We start from the raw sequence: 27,804 nt of genomic DNA on the forward strand, positions 1-27,804 counted from the left end.
TTTCTGTACCCATGGCTGAATCACCCAATTTCTTGTAGGCAGGATTGTAAGGGGCAGGTGTTGTATTAAAACACTGTAGATTAGTGTCACAGCTAGTGTTACCCACTGTTATATATTTGAGCCCTGTGTGGAAGGAACCCAGCATAGAGAGCAGCACGAGTCCATCACACACTGGAGGATGTCCTGATTCGTGGAGTCGAGGTGCAGCCACAGAAGGTGGAGGAACCCTCAATCCCTACGTACGATAGTGCAGCAAAAAAAAAAAAAAAGTAGGACGATCTGGCACCTTCAATAACCCAGGGAGACATCTCCCTGGGTTCTTGAAGGTGCCAGATCGTCCTACTTTTTTTTGGCTGATTCGTGGAGTCCCAGTGTGGGGTGAAGTTGAGCATTGCTATTTGAGGGCAGTGCTATGTACACTTGTCCTTGGTTGCTTGTATCTAAGAAGTCCATAACTCCCAACAAGTGACCCGTAGGAGCTAAAGAGGGGTACCTGCTAAGAAACCTTGAGAGATGAGCAGGATTTAAGCTTTGCTGTTAATTGCTTGAGATGTATCGAGAAGCCAACCTGGGGGCTGGAGATTAGGGAGTCCCGCTGCAACCTGGGCTTAAGGGTAGGACGCTGTCTGCCCACAGCTGGCGATTCCTTTCAGGGTGAAACGCTGAAAGGCTTGGAAAGTAAATGCTGGATCCAGTTCTCCATTGCTGGTGACTTATACCTTGGAGAAATTGATTGTGGAGTACCAACTGGTTGCAGGTCGGGCGAAAGGGGTTGTGCACAAGTGAATAGCCCAATAAGGAAAGACTTAAGTGCTCTCGTGACTTTATAAAATCAAAGATTAGTACCATCAGAGTCGTATGCTGTGGATCCCAATTACCTTTGTTAAAGAATTCTTCTTGTTCAATCAAGTTCTGTTGTTTTCTTTGCTTCTCCTGACTACTGTGTGGTTTCTGCGTGTGAACTAGAGGGACCCTGGTTTGAATAGTACACACCCCGTCTCCCGAACCCAAAGCTTCACTCACGGAATCCAACTCCTGAGAACGAAACCGCTTCTGGGTAAGAGGAGTGGGTTACACTAGCATAGTCCACAGCTCTTGGTTTCATAGGCCCACCCACCCGGGTGACACTTCCTATATAGCCTTCCAAATCCATTGCCCATCCCCTTCAAAAACTCTCTCAATTACAGCCAATTTTGACACAATTTTTCCCTGCATTTACTTGAGCTGTCTGCTCTCTAGCAGGTGATTTATATCTGATTTAATATAAACAGGGGTTTTCTTCATTTTGTAGTACAAAATTACATACTATATATAAACTACAATCTCTCCCCCCACAAAGTCCCTGGAATCCTCTAATTAAGGTTCTGTTTCACCAACTGGTGATAGACCAGGGGTGGAGGTGTTGAGGTCAGATTGTTAAATAATATAGATTAATATATATTATTGGTGGTCCTGGTTAACACATCTGAAGATCCTTGGGAAAGGGAGTGATTATAGATTATACTATATATAAAGCCAGATTTACTGTTCCTTTCTTATATACACCTAAGAGGAGGGTGTTAGTTTACCTTCACTTTTCATTTAAGAAAATACGTTTGCTCTAGGCTTCACTTTTACCCTCACTTTAATAAAAGATCAAGTAATACTCTTGTTATTAGGGTTACAACCAAACACAACACATTAAGAAAAATAAACCCTTGAAAGGTTAAATCATGGTTTATCCCAATAATAGGCAATGAACTATAACCACAGGGCAAATTTGAACAGGTTCACAGATTTCATAACAGAACTACCAGCTTTCTGTAACTTACAGAACAGGTGAAGCAAAAAATAGGGTTGGGACGTTGTCATACAAGTTTGAATGCATAAATGGCAGATATAACTTTAAATGACAAGTTATTCATTTAAAGTAGGGCTGCATATTTTCTCCTCTACAGTGCAAAATATTGACAGAAGTCTCAAAACTTACATGTTTCAATTATTAACTAAACTGAAAATAATTGTTTTCTTACTTTTGTCTGGTGATTTTATTTTTCTAGTCATTTTGCTTCCTGTCTCTGGTTCTACTTTCCTCTGAGCTGTTGTTTCCAGGGCCTCCTGTCAATTCACTGTTTCTCTCATCCTTTCTTCCATTTTTATGCCTCCTCCTCAAGTCTATCTAGTTTCCAGCTCTTCCCTTTTCCTCCATCCATGGGTGGCACTCCTCCCTTCTGTTTGGTTCCCTGCTATGTGCATTTCCCCTCTCCTCCCTTCTGTTTGGTTCCCTGCTATGTGCATCTCCCCTCTCTTCCCTTCTGTTTGGATCCACCATCTCCCTTCTTTTTTTTCTTCCATCCCAAATTTCCATCAGCTGTCCCTCTCTTCCCCTGCCATCCAGCATCAACCCTTTTCTCTCTTCCCCAACCACATCAACCATTGACGAATCTCTTCCCTCACCATCCAGCATCACTCCCGTCTCTCTCCCCCAACCATCCAGTATCACACATCTCTTCCCTCTTATACCACCACCATCCAGCATTGCCCTACCTTTTGATCCCATCCCCCATCTAGCATCAGTCTCTTCTCCCCACCATCACAAAAAGAAAACCATCACTCATTGTCCCATCTCCCCCCCCCCAAATTCTGCATTACTCGTCTGTCCCTAACCCCCATATTCTGCATTGCCACATCTTTTTCCCATCATATTATGCATTGCTGTCTTTCCCCACCCCCATTATTCTACACTGCTCCATTTTCCCCTCCCCATAGTCTGCACTGCTCTCTCCCCCCTCCCTATTATTCTACATTGCCCTGTCTTGTCTCCCTGAAGCTCCTGCGCTGGTCTGCCGCTTGTCTTCACCGTGACTGTGGCAGCAGCAGCAGCAAGGAAAAGACAGGAGCGGAGACATTCCCCTCTGCATGCTGCTGCTGGCTCTGCCAAACCCAGAAACAGGAAATTACATCACGCTCTGATGTAACTTCCTGTTTCTGGGTTTGGCAGTCAGCGGCAGCATGCAGAGGGGAAGTCCCTACACCTGCCTTCTACTTGAGTTGCCTGCCACAGCCATGGTGATGAAGCAGGAGCTGTAGACTATCTAAAATGAGTAAGCCAGCATGAAAAGAAGTAAACAGATGGGGCAGACAAATGAGTTGTGTTAAAATTAACACAAGTTAAACATGCAGCCCTAACAAAGTTATGTGTATACTATATTCAATCAACTAAATTAGGAGTTTATTCAAGCTGACTGAAAACACGCATAATTTATCTTTTTAAAGCCTGTCCTGCTGAAGATCTTACCTCTTCATGTATTCAGCGAATGCTACATACCTGTAGAAGGTATTCTCCGAGGACAGCAGGCTGATTGTTCTCACTGATGGGTGACGTCCGCGGCAGCCCCTCCAATCGGAATCTTCACTAGCAAAGGCCTTTGCTAGTCCTCGCGCGCCAATGCGCGGCCGTCTTCCCGCCCGAAACCGGCTTGTGCCGGCCAGTCTTATATGTAGCAAAACAAAGACAAGGGAAGACACAACTCCAAAGGGGAGGCGGGCGGGTTTGTGAGAACAATCAGCCTGCTGTCCTCGGAGAATACCTTCTACAGGTATGTAGCATTCGCTTTCTCCGAGGACAAGCAGGCTGCTTGTTCTCACTGATGGGGTATCCCTAGCCCCCAGGCTCACTCAAAACAACAACCATGGTCAATTGGGCCTCGCAACGGCGAGGACATAACTGAGATTGACCTAAAAAATTTACCAACTAACTGAGAGTGCAGCCTGGAACAGAACAAAACGGGGCCCTCGGGGGGTGGAGTTGGATCCTAAAGCCCAAACAGGTTCTGAAGAACTGACTGCCCGAACCGACTGTCGCGTCGGGTATCCTGCTGTAGGCAGTAATGAGATGTGAATGTGTGGACAGATGACCACGTCGCAGCTTTGCAGATCTCTTCAATGGTGGCTGACTTCAAGTGGGCTACCGACGCTGCCATGGCTCTAACATTATGAGCCGTGACATGACCCTCAAGAGCCAGCCCAGCCTGGGCGTAAGTGAAGGAAATGCAATCTGCTAGCCAATTGGATATGGTGCGTTTCCCCACAGCCACTCCCCTCCTATTGGGATCAAAAGAAACAAACAATTGGGCGGACTGTCTGTTGGGCTGTGTCCGCTCCAGGTAGAAGGCCAATGCTCTCTTGCAGTCCAATGTGTGCAGCTGACGTTCAGCAGGGCAGGAATGAGGACGGGGAAAGAATGTTGGCAAGACAATTGACTGGTTCAGATGGAACTCCGACACGACCTTTGGCAAGAACTTAGGGTGAGTGCGGAGGACTACTCTGTTATGATGAAATTTGGTGTAAGGGGCCTGGGCTACCAGGGCCTGAAGCTCACTGACTCTACGAGCTGAAGTAACTGCCACCAAGAAAATGACCTTCCAGGTCAAGTACTTCAGATGGCAGGAATTCAGTGGCTCAAAAGGAGGTTTCATCAGCTGGGTGAGAACGACATTGAGATCCCATGACACTGTAGGAGGCTTGACAGGGGGCTTTGACAAAAGCAAACCTCTCATGAAGCGAACAACTAAAGGCTGTCCTGAGATCGGCTTACCTTCCACACGGTAATGGTATGCACTGATTGCACTAAGGTGAACCCTTACAGAGTTGGTCTTGAGACCAGACTCAGACAGGTGCAGAAGGTATTCAAGCAGGGTCTATGTAGGACAAGAGCGAGGATCTAGGGCCTTGCTGTCACACCAGACGGCAAACCTCCTCCATAGAAAGAAGTAACTCCTCTTAGTGGAATCTTTCCTGGAAGCAAGCAAGATACGGGAGACACCCTCTGACAGACCCAAAGAGGCAAAGTCTACGCTCTCAACATCCAGGCCGTGAGAGCCAGGGACCGGAGGCTGGGATGCAGAAGCGCCCCTTCGTCCTGCGTGATGAGGGTCGGAAAACACTCCAATCTCCACGGTTCTTCTGAGGACAACTCCAGAAGAAGAGGGAACCAGATCTGACGCGGCCAAAAGGGAGCAATCAGAATCATGGTGCCTTGGTCTTGCTTGAGTTTCAACAAAGTCTTCCCCACCAGAGGTATGGGAGGATAAGCATACAGCAGGCCCTCCCCCCAATCCAGGAGGAAGGCATCCGATGCCAGTCTGCCGTGGGCCTGAAGCCTGGAACAGAACTGAGGGACTTTGTGGTTGGCTCGAGATGCGAAGAGGTCAACCAAGGGGGTGCCCCACACCTGGAAGATCTGTCGCACTACACGGGAATTGAGCGACCACTCGTGAGGTTGCATAATCCTGCTCAACCTGTCGGCCAGACTGTTGTTTACGCCTGCCAGATATGTGGCTTGGAGCACCATGCCGTGACGGCGAGCCCATAGCCACATGCTGACGGCTTCCTGACACAGAGGGCGAGATCCGGTGCCCCCCTGCTTGTTGACGTAGTACATGGCAACCTGGTTGTCTGTCTGAATTTGGATAATTTGGTGGGACAGCCGATCTCTGAAAGCCTTCAGAGCGTTCCAGATCGCTCGCAACTCCAGAAGATTGATCTGCAGATCGCGTTCCTGGAGGGACCAGCTTCCTTGGGTGTGAAGCCCATCGACATGAGCTCCCCACCCCAGGAGAGACGCATCCGTGGTCAGCACTTTTTGTGGCTGAGGAATTTGGAAAGGACGTCCCAGAGTCAAATTGGACCAAATCGTCCACCAATACAGGGATTCGAGAAAACTCGTGGACTACGTCTTCTAGATCCCCAGCAGCCTGGAACCACTGTGAAGCTAGGGTCCATTGAGCAGATCTCATGTGAAGGCGGGCCATGGGAGTCACATGGACTGTGGAGGCCATGTGGCCTAGCAATCTCAACATCTGCCGAGCTGTGATCTGCTGGGACGCTCGCACCCGCGAGACGAGGGACAACAAGTTGTTGGCTCTCGTCTCTGGGAGATAGGCGCGAGCCGTCCGAGAATCCAGCAGAGCTCCTATGAATTCGAGTCTCTGTACTGGGAGAAGATGGGACTTTGGATAATTTATCACAAACCCCAGTAGCTCCAGGAGGCCAATAGTCATCTGCATGGACTGCAGGGCTCCTGCCTCGGATGTGTTCTTCACCAGCCAATCGTCGAGATATGGGAACACGTGCACCCCCAGCCTGCGAAGTGCCGCTGCTACTACAGCCAAGCACTTTGTGAACACCCTGGGCGCAGAGGCGAGCCCAAAGGGTAGCACACAGTACTGGAAGTGACGTGTGCCCAGCTGAAATCGCAGATACTGTCTGTGAGCTGGCAGTATCGGGATGTGTGTGTAGGCATCCTTCAAGTCCAGAGAGCATAGCCAATCGTTTTCCTGAATCATGGGAAGGAGGGTGCCCAGGGAAAGCATCCTGAACTTTTCTTTGACCAGATATTTGTTCAGGGCCCTTAGGTCTAGGATGGGACGCATCCCCCCTGTTTTCTTTTCCACAAGGAAGTACCTGGAATAGAATCCCAGCCCTTCTTGCCCGGATGACACGGGCTCGACCGCATTGGCGCTGAGAAGGGCGGAGAGTTCCTCTGCAAGTACCTGCTTGTGCTGGAAGCTGTAAGACTGAGCTCCCGGTGGACAATTTGGAGGTTTTGAGGCCAAATTGAGGGTGTATCCTTGCCGGACTATTTGGAGAACCCACTGATCGGAGGTTATGAGAGGCCACCTTTGGTGAAAAGCTTTCAACCTCCCTCCGACTGGCAGGTTGCCCGGCACTGACACTTGGATGTCGGCTATGCTCTGCTGGAGCCAGTCAAAAGCCCGTCCCTTGCTTTTGCTGGGGAGCCGAGGGGCCTTGCTGAGGCGCACGCTGCTGACGAGAGCGAGCGCGCTGGGGCTTAGCCTGGGCCGCAGGCTGTCGAGAAGGAGGATTGTACCTACGCTTGCCAGAAGAGTAGGGAACAGTCTTCCTTCCCCCAAAAAATCTTCTACCTGTAGAGGTAGAGGCTGAAGGCTGCTGGCGGGAGAACTTGTCGAATGCGGTGTCCCGCTGGTGGAGCTGCTCTACCACCTGTTCTACTTTCTCTCCAAAAATGTTATCCGCACGGCAAGGCGAGTCCGCAATCCGCTGCTGGATTCTATTCTCCAAGTCGGAGGCACGCAGCCATGAGAGCCTGCACATCACCACACCTTGAGCAGCGGCCCTGGACGCAACATGAAAGGTGTCATACACCCCTCTGGCCAGGAATTTTCTGCACGCCTTCAAGCTGCCTGACCACCTCCTGAAATGGCTTGGCTTGCTCAGGGGGAAGCGCATCAACCAAGCACGCCAACTGCCGCACATTGTTCCGCATGTGTATGCTCGTGTAGAGCTGGTAAGACTGGATTTTGGCCACGAGCATAGAAGAATGGTAGGCCTTACATAAGTACATAAGTAGTGCCATACTGGGAAAGACCAAAGGTCCATCTAGCCCAGCATCCTGTCACCGACAGTGGCCAATCCAGGTCAAGGGCACCTGGCACGCTCCCCAAACGTAAAAACATTCCAGACAAGTTGTACCTAAAAATGAGGAATTTTTCCAGTCCATTTAATAGCGGTCTATGGACTTGTCCTTTAGGAATCTATCTAACCCCTTTTTAAACTCCGTCAAGCTAACCGCCCGTACCACGTTCTCCGGCAATGAATTCCAGAGTCTAATTACACGTTGGGTGAAGAAAAATTTTCTCCGATTCGTTTTAAATTTACCACACTGTAGCTTCAACTCATGCCCTCTAGTCCTAGTATTTTTGGATAGCGTGAACAGTCGCTTCACATCCACCCGATCCATTCCACTCATTATTTTATACACTTCTATCATATCTCCCCTCAGCCGTCTCTTCTCCAAGCTGAAAAGCCCTAGCCTTCTCAGCCTCTCTTCATAGGAAAGACTCCCAAAGGAGTCTAAGGTTCTAGAGTCCTTGCCCGGGGGCGCCGAAGCATGCTCCCTAGAACTCTTAGCCTTCTTTAGGGCCAGATCCACAACTCCAGAATCATGAGGCAACTGAGTGCGCATCAGATCTGGGTCCCCATGGATCCGGTACTGGGACTCGATCTTCTTGGGGATGTGGGGATTAGTTAAAGGCTTGGTCCAGTTCGCAAGCAATGTCTTTTTTAGGACATGGTGCAAGGGAACAGTGGACGCTTCCTTAGGTGGAGAAGGATAGTCCAGGAGCTCAAACATTTCAGCCCTGGGCTCGTCCTCCACAACCACCGGGAAGGGGATGGCCGTAGACATCTCCCGGACAAAGGAAGCGAAAGACAGACTCTCAGGAGGGGAAAGCTGTCTTTCAGGAGAGGGAGTGGGATCGGAAGGAAGACCCTCAGACTCCTCGTCCGAGAAATATCTGGGGTCTTCTTCCTCTTCCCACGAGGCCTCACCCTCGGTGTCAGACACAAGTTCACGGACCTGTGTCTGCAACCGTGCCCGACTCGACTCCGTGGAGCCACGTCCACGATGGGGGCGTCGAGAGGTAGACTCCCTCGCCCGCATCGGCGAACCTCCCTCCGCCGACGTAGTCGGGGAGCCTTCCTGGGAGGCACCGACGCCGGAGACCTCACCTCGGCGATGGGCCCGCCGGCGCCACGCTCGACGGTACCGGTGGCGCAAGCACCGCCGGTACCGGAGGGGTAGGGCGCAGCAGCTCTCCCAGAATCTCTAGGAGAACGGCCCGGAGGCTCTCGTTCAGAGCGGCTGCAGAGAAAGGCATGGAGGTCGATGCAGGCGTCGACGTCAGAACCTGTTCCGGGCGTGGAGGCTGTTCCGGGCTGTCCAGAGTGGAGCGCATCGACACCTCCTGAACAGAGGGTGAGCGGTCCTCTCGGTGCCGATGCCTGCTGGGTGCCGACTCCTTCGGCGACCCAGAGCTCTCGGTAGCGACATGGGAAGGGGACCGGTGACGATGCTTCTTCGACTTCTTGGGACGAAGCATGTCACCGGAGCTTCCCGGTACCGACGAGGAGGACGTAGAATCCAGCCGTCGCTTCCTCGGGGCCGAGATCGAAGAAGGTCGGTCTCGGGGGGGCTGTACCGCAGGAGCCCTCAGGGTAGGGGGAGACCCACCCGAAGGCTCACCGCCACCAGCAGGGGAATGGACAGCCCTCACCTGCACTCCAGACGAAGCACCACCGTCCGACGACATCAGCAGACGAGGTCCCGGTACCACCGTCAATGCAGCTGTCCGATGTCTCGGCGCCGATGCAGAGGGCCGATGCCTCGATGCACTCGCCGCCGAGGTTGAAGGTGTGGACGCTGAAGACGTCGATGCACTCGATACCCCCGGTGCCGATGCCGACCAAGAGCCCGAGAACAAAATGTTCCACTGGGCTAACCTCGCTACCTGAGTCCGCCTTTGCAAAAGGGAACACAGACTACAGGCCTGAGGGCGGTGCCCAGCCCCCAGACACTGAAGACACGACGCGTGCCTGTCAGTGAGCGAGATTACCCGGGCGCACTGGGTGCACTCCTTGAAGCCGCTGGAAGGCTTCGATGTCATGGGCGGAAAAATCACGCCGGCGAAATCGAAAGACGAAATGGCGAAATTTGGCACAGAAAAAAGGGAAATTTCGACCGGGGCCTAAGTAAGGCCTACCCAGACGACGAAAGAAAACTTAACGGGGCGAAAAACTCGAAGTAGAGGAAGGGAAAAACCAAAAATGGTTAATCCAAACACTTTCTGGATTTCTCACAGAAAATAGTCGAAAAACGACGCGCGAGGCCGACTTTTCGGGGCACGAACGGTAAAGCACAACCGTACCGAGCGCGGAGAAAAGAAGACTGGCCGGCACAAGCCGGTTTCGGGCGGGAAGACGGCCGCGCATGCGCGGTGATCATTGGCGCGCGAGGACTAGCAAAGGCCTTTGCTAGTGAAGATTCTGATTGGAGGGGCTGCCGCGGACGTCACCCATCAGTGAGAACAAGCAGCCTGCTTGTCCTCGGAGAAAGTAATGACACACCATTAGCTAATTCCTCTTTTGGTATCTAGAGATTTTGGAAAGAGTTATTAGCCCACAATTCAAATCTTGTCCCATAATATCACAGAAGACTTGTAAACTAACAAAAGATATGCAAATACTTTCCTTTTGAAACAAGATTTAAAATATTAAATCTAAAGTAGAAAAGGCAAGTCATAGGATAATAATTCAAAACCCAACTCAAAATGCTCACAATTTTATTTTTAATTCGTGAATTTAAACCAAACCCATAGGGTTCAACAGTATAAAATACATTTTTTTAAATATATACAGGAAACTTTTGCTTTGCACACAGACAGTATATTATATATACAGGAAAATTTTGCTTTGCACAGACAATATATTTTAATATCATGCTCTTTCCCGGTTATCAAAACACTGCATACAGTTTTATCGTGCACATGTTACATAGTCAACAGATTCTTCTACGATTACTTTGTATGCCTTTTCACAAAAACACCAGGCCACGTTTCAGTTATCTTTCTGATGCAAAGTAAGGCCACAATTTATCAGTAAATGATAAATGACAATACAAAAACTGAAACCATAGTGGCTGTTTCTCAGACATATTCTGGGTTCTTTATCTTAACCGGAGAATAGCTATTGGTCAATCTTCCATTAACTTTAAATAATGCTCATAATTAGCTTGCAGCTGAACATTCATCAAAGTATGATTATGCCAATATCACATGGAAAGTTCTGTCTTTCAGCTGTTTGTTTACTTTTGAGGCACAAAATACAAATTCTGCATTGATTACACATGTATCAGCCATTTAAAGAAAGCTCAAAAAGACTGTCCCTGGTTCTGCTTCTATCTTTGTTTACCACATATTAAGTTGTTTATGCTCCTGTTACCCAAAGACAATAATCGTGGTTTGGAACTTCAAATTTTTTTCACCTATCTGGCTGCCACATTCACATGCGTCTATCACTGGGTGTCATCTGAACAAACCTCTTCTGCCTTTTGGCCAACTTTGCTCTTTGGTTTGTCCTTCACTATCTGGAATCTTTCCAGGCTCATGGCCATGACGTGGATGCTTTTACTTCAATATCCCAAGGGTACTAGTACTACAGAAAAGGTGTCCAAGGTCTAGCCCATTATCTGTCACACACTGAAGTGTGGCACATAACTAATAAACCAAAATGCACAATATTTTAGACAGATTGCTCTCATTAGTGGGTAGTCTCCAACTTCCCCTGTAACTCTCTATAGATGTGTAATGATAAAAAAAAAAAAAGCCCCTTTGGTTACACATTGTAAACTATGGGGGGGGGGGGGGGGGGTCACACTTTCTGATTTATGATACTAAATAATAGATCAAGTGCAACATAATCAATAGGGTGGGATCATTTGTTCTTGTTGGGAATCCACTCCCCGAATTCTATATATGACACTGGGTCGCGCACACAACTTAATAACGAAGCAACTAGTCTTGACAATGGAGTTAATTATCAGTGCTAACTGGCATTAAAATTTATGCATTTATTTTATGTGCCCAGATCTGCACGTAAATTTTACACGCAGGCCTAAAAAGGGGGCAAGCCCATGGGCGATTGGGACATTCTGTTAATTTACATGCATCATGGAATAAGAGGGATCCATACCTAATTTAGGCATGGGGATTTACACCAAGGTTTTGTTGATGTAAATGGTCTCACCTAAATGTAGTCACGGTTCCTGGTGCTAAGTGTTATTCTATAAAAAGCACTTAACTTTAAGCTAGGAGACTTCAGCAGGAGTGGGGTCCAGAGCCTGAGGTGAGGGGGCACATTTTAGCCCCCCTCGGCGCTGCCAACAACTTTGACCCCCCCCTCCTGCCGCCAACCCTCCCCCGCCATCGCCTACCTTTGATGGTGGGGGACCCCAACCCCCACCACCTGAGGTCCTCTTCTTCCGGCGCAAGGCTTCATTCTGTTTCTGTGAGTCTGACGTCCTGCACGTACGGGACGTCACTCACAGAAACAGAACGAAGCCTTGCGCCGGAAGAGGACCTCGGCTGGCGGGGGTTAGGTTCCCCTGCCAGCAGAGGTAGCGGATGGCAACGGCGGGTTGGCGGTGGGGGGTCGGCAGGGTCGTCGGCAGGGAGGTCCAGGGCCAAATCTACGGGGGCCCAGGCCCCCACGTAGCTACGCCACCGCTTTAAGCACCGCTTAAAGACTAGTGCTAAGAACTATTTTTTTCAGTGCCTCTTTATCATGGCTTAAAAACAGGTATCAAGGTGAAGGGTTTTGAATGAAGTAAACAGTTTCCACCCAATGGAAATGAAGTGAGATAAGTAACCAAACATAACGCTATTATCATTAACCCTTCAAGTGTCCTTTTGAGCAGTGCCGTGCAGGCTGTTCAGACCGAGTATAGATGATGGATCCATGATGCAGAGTCTGCTCAAAACTCAGAGGGTCTTTTACTAAGGCAAAGCTCACTAGTAAATCAATATTCGGAATGATGTAAACATTAAGCACAGAAAATTAATGACAATTTTTTTTTTTTGAAAAATAAAAAGGAAGTTGACTTTTATATTGAATAAGCAGCATAACATTTTGCTGGAGATGAATTATATATGATGGTTTTTATATGCTCATATAAAAAGGGGTGCAAATAAGACAAGGTTTTGCACATTAGTCTACCGACAGTGTTCAAAGCTCTCGTTTTTGGTTTTCTACTTATTCACTCTATAGAGATGTACCTTTGGTACATGACTGGGTTATGGCTGCTTAGCCAAATCTGGAAGAGGCGTTACTCAAAAGTTATGAAAAGGCCTTTATCAGAGTACAAGAGAACTTTAAAACTTTGGCAAAAGCCATACTATTTGTACTCCATTTAGCTGTTTGGCTTTGAGCAAATACTTAAATTTGAGTGAAGTGGTAATAGCAGCTAGGGCATCCTTGATTAGTTTATGGAATTGAGATTCAGGGTGGAGTTAGAAGATAACCGAGAGTATTCTGAATCAGCACTACAATCTATAAATATACAACAAGAATTGACGTATAAAGTCTTATAAAGAACACAGGGGAGAGGAAATGGCCTGTTATAGTCATGGGTTAAGAACCACAAGCCAGGATTCAAATCCTGCTTCTCCACTGACCCTCTTGTAACCTTGGGCAACGCATGTTATCACCCACTGCCTCAGGCACTCACTTAGCTCTTCAGGAAGGGACATACCACTACTGTGTATATCTTATAGCACTATAAAAAATATGTATTTGTGAACATATTTGTATCCATTATTTGAACGATTTTGTTAACTCCTGCTCACTGTGCTGGGGATGTTTTGGCATATGAGGCGCTTACATACTACTACTACTTGACATTTCTAAAGCGCTACTAGGGTTACGCAGCGCTGTACAATCCTTATGTGATAACGTTGTGAACTAATTCAGACATTTTGGAATGGTTTCTCAGCTCATTACACATTACTGAAGGCTTCTCAGCTCTGCTTGTTAGGACTCTGGAGCACATGGGACAAACTGGTGATCTATTACCTTCTCCATGCTACAAGATTAGCTACTGCATACTACTGGAAAACTGTGCCCCAGCCCAAGTTTAGTTCAAAACACTAGCTGATCTAGCTGTTCTTATGCCTTTAAAAATATGACATACTAGTATGACATACTAGTACTTGGTTTGGGAAAAAAAAATAGTCATTTTATTCTGTAGATTGGTGGTGGTGGTGGGGGGATGAAATCCCATGCAACAAAATAGGCTTGCCGCATGCCAATCTGGAACTACTGTCAAGCTACCACAGCAGCCCGGTCCTAATTCTGCCCTCAACGTGCACCATTTCCAGTGCTACAGAAATTTCAGTATCTTTTCTGCTGGGTTAGCATGTGAGCTCTTAACATTGCAGTTCACCCAAATATCAAGGGGGGGATGTTGTAGGTGTGTTCTGGCGGGACTAGGGAAGGCCAAAAAAGTAGGACATCAGACGGGGATTTTCAAATGGGAAGAAAATGTCCATGTCTAAAAATGACTTTTTTTGTATCTAGACCTGTTTCAGTCATGTTCAAGTTACAAAACATTGCTGTAATTGAGCAGCTGACCACTGGAGGGATTAAAGCATGACCCCTCTGTAATCCCCCAATAGTTGCTGACCCTCTCCTTCTCCCCTGAAAGTGTCAGCTGCAGGTATTGTAGTCATTCTGAACAAAAAACCAACCAGGTAAGAGTAGTCTAGTGTTTAGTGCAGTGGACTGTGAACCAAGGGTCCCGGGTTCAAGTTGCACCTCATCTTTTTTTTTTTTTTTTTTTAAATATTTCTGAGCCTTCCAGAAACAGAAAAATACCTACTATATCTAAATATGAGACACCTGGAAGCCTGAAGACTACTGAAGTGTACATTCAGGTACAGTAGGTATTTTTCAGGTCCTGGAGGGAATCACATTTACAAAAAACAAACAAACAATAAAAAACAAAAGCAAGGAAGAAAAAGTTGAAGTGTCCAACCGCCACTTGAAACTGAACATGGCCAAGACCGAGCTTATTGTCTTCCCTCCCAAACCCACTTCTCCTCTCCCTCCACTCTCTATCTCTGTTGATAACACCCTCATCGTCCCCGTCTCATCTGCCCGCAACCTCGGGGTCATCTTTGACTCCTCCCTCTCCTTCTCTGCGCATATCCAGCAGATAGCCAAGACCTGTCGCTTCTTCCTCTATAACATCAGCAAAATTCACCCCTTCCTGTCTGAGCACACCACCCGAACTCTCATCCATTCTCTCATTACCTCTCGCCTTGACTACTGCAACCTACTCCTCACTGGCCTCCCACTTTGCCATCTATCCCCCCCTTCAGTCCGTTCAAAACTCTGCTGCACGTACACTCATATCACCCCTCTCCTCAAGTCACTTCACTGGCTTCCGATCAGGTACCGCATACAGTTTAAGCTTCTCCTTTTAACCTACAAATGCACTCGATCTACAGCCCCTCCCTACCTCTCTACCCTCATCTCCCCTTACATTCCTACCCGTAACCTCCGTTCTCAAGACAAATCCCTCCTGTCAGTACCCTTCTCCACCACCGCCAACTCCGCCCTTTCTGCCTCGCCTCACCCCATGCCTGGAATAAACTCCCTGAGCCCATACGCCAGGCCCCCCTTCCCTGCCCATCTTCAAAGCCTTGCTCAAAGCCCACCTCTTCAATGTCGCCTTCGGCACCTAACCATCATACCTCTATTCAGGAAATCTGGACTGCCCCTACTTGACATTTTGCCCATTAGATTGTAAGCTCCTTGGAGCAGGGACTGTCCTTTTTTGTTAATCTGTACAGCGCTGCGTAACCCTAGTAGCGCTCTAGAAATGTTAAGTAGTAGTAGTAAGTGGGGTTTCAACCTGTGTCCCTTTGTTTACAGTCCATTGCACTAATCATTAGGCTACTCCTTTGTTCTGAAGGGACGTCTGTGTGGGCATACTTTTGAAAGCGATTCCACAGTGTTCATGTCCCTGTTTTTTTGTCATTCAAAAGTTGGACATTTCACTTTGGAAAATGGCTATTCATTTTGCAAAAACTTCCCATCTCACAGCTGTAACTAAACAGGAAATCTAGACACTTTCCTGTTTGATTATGGCTGTGAGCTGGACTTCTTTTTGGATTTAAGATTTTTTTTTTTTAAATGCCCCTCTCAAGTTTTCAGCTGAAAACTGATCCCAATTTACGCATTTTAAAGTTATGCTTTTAACTTTAGGCCCATCAGTCATTTGCAGACTGCCCCTACATTTGTCCTTTAGATTGTAAGCTCCTTTGAGCAGGGACTGTCCTTCTATGTTAAATTGTACAGCGCTGTGTAACCCTAGTAGCGCTTTAGAAATGTCAAGTAGTAGTAGTAGTAGCTCTCAACTTTTTTTCTTCACCCTATATCCACCCCTGTTGCTATCCAGGTTTTAGGCTCCCAAAGTGAAATTTTGAGTATAAAATTTAGGCACCCAGTGGCCCTATTCCTAAGCCACGTAGGCGCCTACGCACACCCAATGTGCGTAAATTTTGAGTTACCGTCTGGCTACCGCGTGGCTCTTGCAGTAATTTCATTTTTGATGAGTGTGGGCAGTAATTGGCATTTTACAGGTGGCGGAACAGGTGGGGGGAAGAGGGGGTGGTGGTTGGGAGGCGAGGATAGGGGAGGGCAGACTTATACGGTCTGTACCAGAGCCGGTGATGGGAGGCGGGACTGGTGGTTGGGAGGCGGGAAATACTGCTGGGCAGACTTATATGGTCTGTGCCCTGAAAAGGACAGGTACAAATTCAAGGTAAGGATGGACCATGCAGGTCTTTTTCTGCCGTCATCTACTATGTTAGACCATTACCACGTGAGACCTTACCGCTATGTCAATGGCTGGCAGTAAGGTCTCAGACCCAAAATGGATGCGCAGCAATTTTCATTTAGCCGCACGTCCATTTTCAGCAAAAATTTTTAAAACTATATTTTTTTTACAGGTGCGCTGAAAAATGATTCTGCGCGTGCCCAAAACATGCATTTTTCAGCGCGCCTTTGTAAAAGGGCTCCTGAGTCCTATTACATTTTCAGCGAGGCAAATTTAGAAGTATAACCCCTTTGAATACTGGGCACTATGTATTAGTTTATTCAACTATTTACTTTATTTTGATACTTGCCTGGTGACCCAACTGCATCAGGTTTTTCTGTTTGAAAATTGATGCTCAGTTATGCTATACCTTTCATAAGTGTATGCTTTGTTGAAAAGAGGCCCCTGCTTTTTTTAATATGTATTGTTCTCTGTAATACAGCAACTGTTTAATTATAACTTAAATTATATTTGCTTTATTTTCAGGTAGAGCTACACAAACTGATGGCGCTGCTCCCCTTCCCAAGCCTACAAGCCTTGTTTGTAGCAGATGGCCTCTCTCTGCCTGCAAGTCTGTGTTTCATCTTTCAAGCTGCCTCTGTATCATCTTCCTACATTCTTAACACTTTCTCCCGCCCTTGCAATTCCCATTAGCTACATCTCATCTTTCTTTGTAAACTGGTTATCTCTTTTTGCACCTATGTACGTACACCCACAACTGCCCCTCCTTTAGCTTTCACTGTATGCTCTCTGCTCAGAGAGCAGATCTATGCCACCAGCTTGGAAGACGGGCAGCAGAGAGGATTCTGTAGGCTGAAAAAAATCCTCTTCTCTGGGCTTCTGCACTGGCAGAATAGTTTCTGCAAGCTGTACAAGTACATTCTGCATCAATCACAGGTGCTGCTTCTTTCTAAGCAGCTGACGTGGCTCTGCTTGCCAATAGGCACTTTGCCTTTTCCACTTTTGAAGAGCACTAGCCCAAGGCATGGCAGGCCAGTCATCCTTTTACTAACAATGGACAAGAAAGTGAAAGAGAGAGAAAGCTAGGGCACTAATAAACTGCAATGTTATAAATATATCAGTAGGTAAATATAGTTCCAATATCTCTACCTTCTTTTAAATAAATTACAGTAAAACAAACAAAAAAACCCCTCCACCATTAGCATCTATAATATGATTTCTTTCTGTGCTATTTTCACTTCGTGAATGCTCCTGATGGAACTAATCTCAATAAGTGATGACCTCCCTGTTGCCACAGACTACAAATAGTGGTGCCAGCCCAAAATGGTCCCTGTTTCAGTTGTGCTCATTTACTGCTCTGAAAATGCCCTGGACTTTCACTAACAGAAGATGGGGTTTTCTTCACCTTCACATATGAAAAAAGTGGAGAAAAAAGACTTCAGAAATTCTAACGAGTGCTCTTCATGTGGAAAACCACCTTTCAAATTTCTAGCACTCTAGTTCTTCAATCACCAGTCTTCACAAAAAAACTCCACTCTTCTAATTCATATAATATTTCAGAATATGACAGAATATTTCAGTTAAGTTGAAATTTTTTTTCACCGTTTGTTCACTATGATTTGAGCCTTTAACATCGAGTATTGTGAAAAGGTGTGTAGGCATGCATTATATGAATTAGAAGAGTGGAGTTTTTTTGTGAAGACTGGTGATTGAAGAACTAGAGTGCTAGAAATTTGAAAGGTGGTTTTCCACATGAAGAGCACTCGTTAGAATTTCTGAAGTCTTTTTTCTCCACTTTTTTCATATGTGTTGGCAGTAGTACACCTCCAATACTCGTGTATACTATAGTAGAATTATTTAGAGTGAATTTTTGATTATTATTCTACTATCCCTTTGGGTATTATCAGAGTTTTCTTCACCTTCCCATTTTCACTAAAAAGGGCACCTTTCTACACCTAGCAAAGGCCCACACTTGATCGTACCGCCGTCAACCCTTCTTCACAGATGCTGCAACTAACCTTTGTGTTCATCAAGACTGATGTTTAGCAGCTTTTAAGACTTGTTCTATGGAGAACTAGTGAGTTCCACTTTTGGGCAATGAGCTTTTTGTTGCTAAGACAAATAACTAGAAAAAGAATGAACTACAACCACATTTTGTTTATAGCTGAATAAAGGAAAATATTAACACAAAATTCTATGAACTCTGCTAAACATTTTTGTTTTCACCGATGAATTTGTCAAAATGTTTCAATATAAGAACACAAAAAAGATTAGTTATTTCAGAAGACAGAATTCCTGTCACTTGTAGTCCCAATAAAAGCACTATTCACACAACGCTTCGACTGAATTCATACTGAAATGTTTGCTTATTCCTTGCCGAAACAATCCTTGATAACAGATGTACAGCGGTTCAGAATGGGCAGTAACTCTGTGTAAACAGATAACATTTAAAAGGCTGCTATTTGTAATTTTGCTTTCACAGCAGTTGTCATCCGTCTCTGACTGCTGTAACCAGCTGGCACCTAGTGAATGGTAAGGGGCTCTTGTCCCCTTCAATCTGCTCAGTTACCCATCACCAAAGACCCTGTGTTCAGTTTCCAGTTCTTTCCCCTTTCTGTATCTGACCCATATATGCTTGGATTATGTTTCCTAATTGTCACCACCTCTGATCAGAAACTACTACAGGTTTCAACTACTCATTCAGAAAAGATGTATCATTTTACGTATCCCCACAAAAGTGAGAAAATATAGCTTGTGAAGAAGTTAATCAATATCTGGAAATAACCTACCAGCAAGGTAGCAATAAGCAAGAGTGACAGAAACCAAACACATTTGGGACAGATACAGAAGGCAGAGATAAAGCCAAAGGAGGAAAAAGACCAGAGGAGTAAGGAATGTTACCTTTGATAACATAACATCTGCTAGTTCCTCCCTAAGTCCTGGCTGGCTGCAGTAGAGATCAATATTTTACTTCTAAGACAAAGGCAAGACAGCACCCGATTCTTATCTGAGGCAGTAACAAAACATTTTTCTTTTTTTATGTCCTGAGAAATAGGAAAACTGTGGAAAATATTGCACAGACACCATAATTTCAGTTAAGAAACCTGTGAAGGCAAAGGAACAGAAATGGATAACTATAGTAAGCACAAAGGTTTATGGAACAATTTTGTGCTTACCGGAGAGTTTAATTCTGGATTGATATAGAATAAAGTGCATATACAGCATTGCTTTCTTATCTGGGTGACAACGAAAAAAAAAGACATGAGATTTTTTCCTAAGGAATCATATCTAATTTTAACCTTAAAATATTCAAAAATTCCACCTGAGGTACACCACAAAGGCTTCAGATTTAACTAATTCTCCTTTGTTAACAAGCCTGCACCCATGGTAAGTGGTTTTAGGCATCTTTTACTAAGGCGTGCTCACGTTTTTAGCGTGTGCTAAACGCTAGAAATGCCCTTAGGAATGCATGGGCGTCTCTAACATTTAGCGCGCCCACAATTTTAGTACGCGCCAAAAACATAAGCATGCCTTAAGACCCTCTTGTTACAGTAAAAAAAAGTGGCTTACTAGCACACAGATTACAATCTCTTATCAAATATGCTTTTTTTCTTACAAAGTAGGGTTGTACATATTTGCCAAGTCCAATGGTTTCACCTTAATAAAAGTGTATAAACGGGTCTGTGGGATAAAAATCACCCCGATTGTTTGAGACCAGATGTAAGATGGAACTAGAAACCAATTTGGATTTTAGCTCTCTTCCTCCCTAAGCAGTAAGCATAGTACCAAGTCACTGAAATGTTGAATTATGTTGCTCTTTATCCCCACTGTAAAGATAAAAATAAATAAATCACAGTACGGTTCTTCAAATGAAGTTTGTTCTAAGGTTTAGAATGCACATATTCTCATTGTTGTTTGGAGATATCCTTGTAGCTTTGGTTATTTTTTTTTTTTTCCATAACTTACGTTTCTTTGGTATAAAACTTCAACCCTGCTGTCATGTATGTTTCTCCATGTTGGGCCTTTCCAGTTCTTTATACAGCGTAATTCAAAAAAAGGACCTATTTCTCAAACACCTAGGATGCTTTAATTTCCGCTCCATTAGCTCCCACATTTTCTTGCTTCAGACTTGCTTACACTATGGGTGAACCAAGACCGCTTCTCTCTTATGCCACTAAGAAACTGGAGCAACCAAACACTCCAGCAACCAGTGTGCTGATTGCACAGTGCTCTGCTGTCATTTCCAGCCTTTTCAGACTATGAGTGAAACGGTACGCCTCTCTCCTGTAGGGCTCGGGTGTGGATCAACCTGCAGTTATGGAAACAAATCAAATCAAATCTGTTTTCCCCCAGTAAAGAGAATCTTTATGAGACTTTTAGACCTAGGTTTTAATGCATAAGTGTTTTGTAAACAAGACTGCCAGTTACATTTAACATCTTACCTCTGAATATAAAGGTGGAGGCTGAAACCGAAATTCCTGGATGACAGCAAACATGGGATAATGTAATCCTTCAACAGAATCATGAGGCTGTGGGTAAGGAGGAACATGCCTAGAAAATTCTTCCTCAGATACTACATCTGCATAATTTGGTGGAGCTAAAACAGAAGAACATTCCCCATCAATAAAAATGTACCACCTGCACAAAAATCAACCAAAATGAAAAATCATGCTGCAGTGCAGCCTATTACTGAATTCAAAAGTTGTGATCCTGTTGCATTTTGGTGCCCAGTACAAGCATCAGTTGTACTTGGTTAAGCCACCACCCACTGCATTTTTCCCCCAACAACAAGCCACATCTCTCAGATTGCTACACCTGTCTTAGGGCTAGATGCACTAATCAATCGTTAGAGCCCTTCCCTTAGTGAATCGGTAAGGGACGGGCATGCATCAAGGAATAGGAATGCAAATGAGCTGCTCGTTGTAGCTCACTTGCATTCTCTATTCCGTTGTTAAACAGTCGGATAGTCAGCCGGTCGAGCATGCGCAGAGAAGCCAAGCGTTATGCTGTCTGCTCTGTGCATGCCAAGGACGTCCTTTATGGACGTCCTTCACTATAAAAAAAAAACTCCCTCTAAAAAGACATTCTCTTTACAGGCTACAAGAGGCAAGAGAATAAAAACTAACCTGACGATACGGAGGAGCCTTCCAGCCCAGAAAATCGGGACGTGAGAGGACACAAAGCAAAACTTTTTGGATGTCCCTCCCTCCAGGTCTCTCTCAGCCAATCACAGCGTGCTTAGCTGATACTGGTAACAGCTAAACACGCTGGGATTGGCTGAGAGAGAGACCTGGAGCTGATCAGTTATGCTATTACTTACTTGTTCTGGAGTGCTGTATTTTGTTTTGCTGTTTTGATAAGTGTTCAATAAAGACTTCATACAACTTAAAAAAGTGGAAAAAAAATCCAAGTGCTCGTCCTTTTTTTTTAAACAAAACTATTAGTGGGATTTGAACCCACCACCTCTGGATTACAAGACCCCTGCTCTAACCACTCGGCCACAACTGTATTTACTTGGATGTCCCTCCCTTACTTCCAGGTCTCTCAGCTGAGTGAAGCACGGCCAAAAAGGATGTTTTTATTATTGCCGGGGGGGGGGGGGGGGGGGGGGGGGGGGAAGAGGCCCCCCAAAATGGACGTTTTTATTTTTGAAGCAAAGCTTTGGGCAGACTGGATGGACCGTGCAGTTACTATGTTAAAAACAAACAAAAAAATCAAACAGGCTCCGATGCTGCAGGCTCTTTTTTGGACATTCAACCCCGCAATAATAAAAATGTCCTTTTTGGCCGTGCTTCACTCAGCTGAGAGACCTGGAAGTCTCTAAGCCAATCACTCAGCTGAGTGAAGCACGGCCAAAAAGGACGCTTTTATTATTCCGGGGTTGAATGATGTCCAAAAAAGAGCCTGCAGCATCGGAGCCCGTTTGATTTTTTTTTTTTTTTTTTTAATAAAGCTTTGCTTCAAAAAAAACAAAACAAAAAAAAAACATCCATTTTGGGCGTCCTCCCCCCTCCACGCAATAATAAAAACGTCCTTTTTGGCCATGCTTCACTCAGCTGAGAGACCTGAAAGTAAGGGAGGGACATCCAAGTAAGTACAGTTGTGGCCGAGTGGTTAGAGCAGGGGTCTTGTAATCCAGAGGTGGTGGGTTCAAATCCCATTAACAGTTTTGTTTATTTAAAAAAAAAAAAAAAAAAGGACAAGCACTTGGATTTTTTTTCCACTTTTTTAAGTTGTATGAAGTCTTTATTGAACATTTATCAATAAAGTGACGAGCACTTGGCCGTTTTATCCCAATTTTTTTTTTTTTACATTTTAATAATTTTTCCAATCCCGCGCAGCCCCAACGAGAGGTATAGACCTCTCGTTAGATTTTCCAGCGTTTAGGCAATCGGAAAAGGTTAGTGCATCTCATTACAATAGGGTTTCTACACGATTTGCTCATCTGCATTCCGTTTGCATTAGCTGCTACTATCATCGGAAAAAAGTGTTTTGTGCATGCCAGGGTTTACTACTTGCTCATTAATGGCTTGTTAAGGGCTCGTTAAGTTTAGTGCATCTGGCCCTTAGTGTTTCTGTATAAACTGTAGTCCTGAAAAGCTCCAAACCAGTCAGGTTTTCAGGATATGCCTAATGAACATTCATAAGAGATCTGCAAGCACTACTTCCACTGGATATAAATCTCTCATATGCATATTAAAAGATCAGCCTGGAAGCCTAACCAGTTTGCAGCCTTCCAAGACTGCAGCTTAACATACACACACTTTAACCAACTATATCTTTATCAGATTGAAAAGATAAATGCTGTGAATACCCAAGGAAATAGTTAAGGTGTAAACTTATGCAAAGTTAACTGGACAATGGTATTCAAGTTAGGACATTCCTTCTGCATGACCAAAGTTCTCTGTGCCCCCAGAATACTCAACAGCACTATTTCTTAAACAGATCAATTCTGTCCCACAAACAAGCACACCGGGAAAAATGTATCCAGTTAATGAGAGGAAACTTAAAACCAAAGATCTCTCTGGGAAACACATGAAGCTACCCAGACAGATCTGTATATCATCAGCCTCTGGGACCCTATAAATATTTCTAAACTAGAATTTGACTAAATATTAGCAGAATTTGGATTTAGCTCATGCATTTTGTTTTTCAGTTGTAGCTCAAAGTGTGCTACATTCAGAGCTACATTCAGGTACAACAGGTATTTTCCTTTCTCCAGAGGGCTTACAATCTATGAGCCTCTTTTACTAAGGCCCACTAGAGTTTTTAGCACGCGCTAATATTTAGGGCTTGCTAAATGTTAGACATTTATTCCTATGGACATCTCTAACTTTTAGCGTGCCCTAAATATTAGCACACACTAAAAACGCTAGCGCACCTTAGTAAAGAGGCCCTATGTTTACACCCAAGGGAATGGAGGGTTAAGTGCCTTGCCCAAGATCACAAGGAGCAGCAGTGGGATTTAAACTTTGATTCCTCAATTGTCAACCCATTACTTTTTAACTATTAGGTTACTCCTCCATGAAGGGAAACAATCGCTTGATTACAAACGGGTATATTAAAACCCTTTAGTGTCCAATGTTCCTGTAATAAGCCATATGGGAACAGACTGATGGGAACACTGGACACTAAAGGGTTAATTCCTTAGACAATGTTACAGTAGTCCAGATAAGTGATGAGTTAAGATAATACTTTGAACACCTCTATTTTCCATTTTTAAATTTTCAGCTGCCATAGACTAAAGTCAAATAAATCTGCATAAATTTTATGCACTTATGTATGATCAAGGAATCACAGTGGGATTTGAATCAGTCATCCTGGGTTTTTAGCCCACAGCTCTATTAGGCTACTCCTCCGCTCTGCATTCATTTATTTTAATACACATTTTTTCAGAAGCCTTTGATACTAAGAACAAATGAAACTGCAGAACAAAAATAGACAAAACCACCAATAGTTTAAATCAAATAAAAATAATGCAAAACATATCTACAAATTCTTGAACCCAACTACAAACTCATCTCACCTTCAGGGTGTTCTGGCAGTGCAAGAGCCAACCAACTCATGTCCAGACTAAACTGGCTGGCAACACTGCAGTTCCTGCTCGCAAATCCGTTATATGGAATTGTGCCGATTACCAAAGGCAACTCAATCATCAGCTTGTTAGCACCAGGAATGTGGATGTATACCTGAATACCAAAGTGACAACAAAAGTATAGGATGAGACTGTGAAAAACAGTAGAATGCTCCTTTTAGACTTTCTTTTTGTTTTCTTTCCATAACTATATTGACATGTGCTATTCTGGAAGAGCTGTGCCTATCATAGGATACTTTTACCCAGGGAGTCCAGTTAAATCCTAAAGGTCTATCATCAAGTAATTCCTCTAGTACTAGTGTTAGCAGATGTATGCAGTGCTGCGCACGTACATGTAAAGCAAAGACACTTACCTGTAGCTGTGTTCTCCAAGGACACAGGCCAATAATTCTCACAACTGGGTTATGTCATCTGATGGAGCCCGGTGCGGATGCTGACTAGGTAGAAAATTCAAGCAGCATCCCACTGCACATGTGCTGGTGTATTCCCGCCCGATGCACGAGTGTGGGTCCTCCAGTCAGGTGAAAAAGCAAAAAGACTACAACTAAGTGGGGAGGTGGTAGGGTATGTGCAAATAATCATCCTGCTGTACTAGAATAGCAGCTATAGGTAAGTACCTTTGCTTTCTCGGAGATGTAGCCTGGAACAGAATAAAACAGGGCCTAGGAGGGTGGAGTTGGATTCTAGACACTGAACAAGTTCTGCAGAACTGCCTGTCCCAACCAGCTGTTGCATCGGGTATCCAGATCCAAACAGTAGTGGGAGGTGAATGTGTGGACTGAAGACAATGTCGCAGCCTTGCAAATCTCCTCTATGGAGGCTGATCTCAAGTGGCTACCAATGCAGCCATGGCTCTAACATTGTGAGCCATGACATGTCCCTCAAGAGTCAACCCTGCCTGGGCATAAGCAAAGGAGATGCAATCTGCTATCCAATTTGAAAGGAGTCATTAGATCTTACCTGCTAATTTGCTTTCCTTGAGTCCCTCTGGACCAGCCTAGGATTGGACTGATGGATTATGAACTCCTTCCAGCAGGTGGAGACTGAGAACTTCTGACTCTAGATAGTCAATAAGAGCCCTGGCCATGTGACCCTAGATTTAGTATTTAACTAACAAAGCAGGAAAGAGAGAAAGAACTACCTTCTGTGCCACCGGGAATCTGAGCAGCCATTAAAGTGCTCCGATTAATGTGCTGAAAAGACACAGTAATCCCGTGTCCCACATACTCAAACACAACCCGTTCTGGAGAAGTTGTTTGGCATTCAGGTTTCACTCTAGAATTTTTTTTTGAACTGTAAAGGCTCAGAACAGCTCCGCCCTGAAACTCTTATACAAAACGAATGACAAACATAAGCAGCATGAACTACTCCCTGGGACTATACACAAAGAACTACTCTTCAATAAATATGGGAGGGACCTGGGCAGGTCCAGAGGGACTAAAGGAAAGCAAATTAGCAGGTGAGATCAAATTTCTCCTTCATCAGCATCCCTCTGGACCGGCCTAGGATTGGACAGATGGGAAGTAACAAAGCAATACTCTTAAGGGAGGGTCCCCAGCAATCCAGCCATGAGGATCTTTGTTGTAAGGACCACTTCCTGACGACATTGTACGTCCAGCCTGTAATGCTTAGAAAAGGAATGCAAAGGAGCCCAAGTTGCCGCCTTTCAAATGCCTGCAGGTAGCATAAAAAAACGCTCTGCCCATGAAGCTGAATGTCCCCTAGTGGAGTGTGCCTTGACCCCTTTCAGAACTGATCTTCCAGCAAGGAGGTAGGCGGAAGCTACCATCTCCTTAAGCCACCTAGAAATAGTGGGCTTAGAAGCTGCCAGACCCTTGCGTGAACTGCCAATGAGCACAAACAGGTGATCCAAATGACAGAAATCCTCAGCAGCCTTAAGATAGTGCTTAAGAACTCTAATATCCAAAGTGCACAATTTCCTCTGGTCTTCCGAACCCAAGATCCCAGGACTGGCAGGACCACTGACTGGGAAAGAAGAAAACGTGAAACTACCTTAGGCAGGAACAAAGGAACCTGACGCAACACTACACACGCCTTAGAAAACTCCAAAAAGGGAGACCTGTAGGAGGCGGTTTGTAACTCTGATACTCGCCTAACGGAAGGAATGGCTACCAAAAATACCATCTTGAGAGTTAAATCCTTAAAGGAACAGGAAGACAATGTTTCAAAGGGAGGCCCCGTAAGAGCGGACAGCACCAAGTTGAGAACCCAAATCGTAAAGATAGCTCTAGCTGGAGGACGATGGAGACAGACTCCCTTCAAAAAACTAGACACATCCAGATGACCAGCCAACAATTTACCTTGCACGCGACCCCGGAAGCAGGACAGTGCTGCAACCTGCACTTTAAGGGACGTGAGAACCAAGCCTTTACCAAAACCGAGATGTAGAAAGTCTAATGTGGGGTATAAATAAATAAACAAAACAAACATCTCCGCCAAGGAAGCTCGGAGCAGAGAAATATTGCAGTACACAAACCAATTCTCAAAAATCTGCCAAGTTCTAATAAAATTCAGCGACGTAGACAGACAACTCGACTGTAGCATGGTAGAAAACACAGCAGAAGAGTAACCACTCATTAAATGAGCACGTTCAAGAGCCAAGCCATAAGACAAAATAGAGCCGGGTCTGGGTGAGGAATTGGACCCTGTACCAGAAGATGAAGAGGGGGCACAGACAGAAGAGACACTGGAGGTCTGCGTACCACGGCCGGTGAGGCCAATCCGGAGTGACAAGAATCGCTGGACTCCCGTGTGCCTCAATCCTTTGAATGAGTCGCCCCAAGAGGAACCACGGAGGAAATGCATACAGGAGACCGGGAGGCCACTGCTGCAGGAGAATATCTATCCCCTCCGCCTTGGGATCTCTTCGGCAACTGAAAAAGCATGAGACTTCGCGTTGTGGCGAAAAGGTCCATCAGAGGGGGATCCCCATTGGTCTGCTATCAATCGAAACGCCCGTAGACTCAGAGACCATTCTCCTGGACCGAGGGTGTGACGGCTGAGAAAATCTGCTTGGATGTTCTCCACCCGCGCCACATGAGAGGCCGACATGGCGGTCAGGTGACACTCCACCCAGGCCATCAGCTTCACATTTTCCAGTTGCAATAGGTAACTACTCATTCCACCTTGGCTGTTGATATGAGCCACTGCCGTAGCATTATCAGACAGAACTCGAACCGTTCTGCCTGCCAGCAGGGGACAAAACGCCTCCAAAGCCAGCCGAATTGCCCTGGTCTCCAACAAGTTGATCGACAGGGACGCCTCCAGGGGTGACCAAAGGCCCTGAGCAAGTTTTCAACACCTAAATAGTCCTGAGATGTGCTCTTGACCAGCCAATCATCTTGATAGAGAAACACATACATCTCCAGTCTGCATAGATATTTTGCGACCACTTGGTGAAAACTCTGGGTGCAGATGCCAGATCAAAATGCAGAACGCGATACTCATAGTGGCATTTCCCCACTCGAAATATGTGATACTTCCTGTGACT

At 45.4% G+C, this 27,804-nt stretch overlaps 1 protein-coding gene and 1 long non-coding RNA gene across 3 annotated transcripts in view; one reads left to right on the top strand and one right to left on the bottom strand.

The window, feature by feature from the left end:
* The first annotated feature begins 16,751 nt into the window (after positions 1 to 16,751).
* LOC115459273 lies at positions 16,752 to 27,657 on the top strand. The gene is made up of 3 exons (XR_003940248.1): positions 16,752 to 16,837; positions 17,959 to 17,963; positions 27,647 to 27,657. It is a non-coding gene; the product is annotated as an uncharacterized LOC115459273 (long non-coding RNA).
* The window catches only part of LOC115459272 (arrestin domain-containing protein 4-like), a 69,224-nt gene continuing 58,250 nt past the window's right edge, over positions 16,831 to 27,804 (bottom strand). Inside the window, exons 6-9 of one of the 2 annotated variants that reach the window (XR_003940247.1) lie at positions 24,225 to 24,387; positions 20,641 to 20,795; positions 18,118 to 20,507; positions 16,831 to 17,603 (exon numbers count right to left, since the gene is read on the bottom strand). Coding sequence is in view for 1 of the 2 variants with exons in the window: in XM_030189123.1 (XP_030044983.1) it covers positions 20,451 to 20,507; positions 20,641 to 20,795; positions 24,225 to 24,387 (375 nt within the window). In the remaining variant the exon portion in view is untranslated. The other variant, XM_030189123.1, reaches the window with a different exon arrangement.

Source organism: Microcaecilia unicolor, unplaced genomic scaffold, assembly GCF_901765095.1.
Source record: "Microcaecilia unicolor unplaced genomic scaffold, aMicUni1.1, whole genome shotgun sequence".
NCBI classification, from domain to species: Eukaryota; Metazoa; Chordata; class Amphibia; order Gymnophiona; family Siphonopidae; genus Microcaecilia; species Microcaecilia unicolor.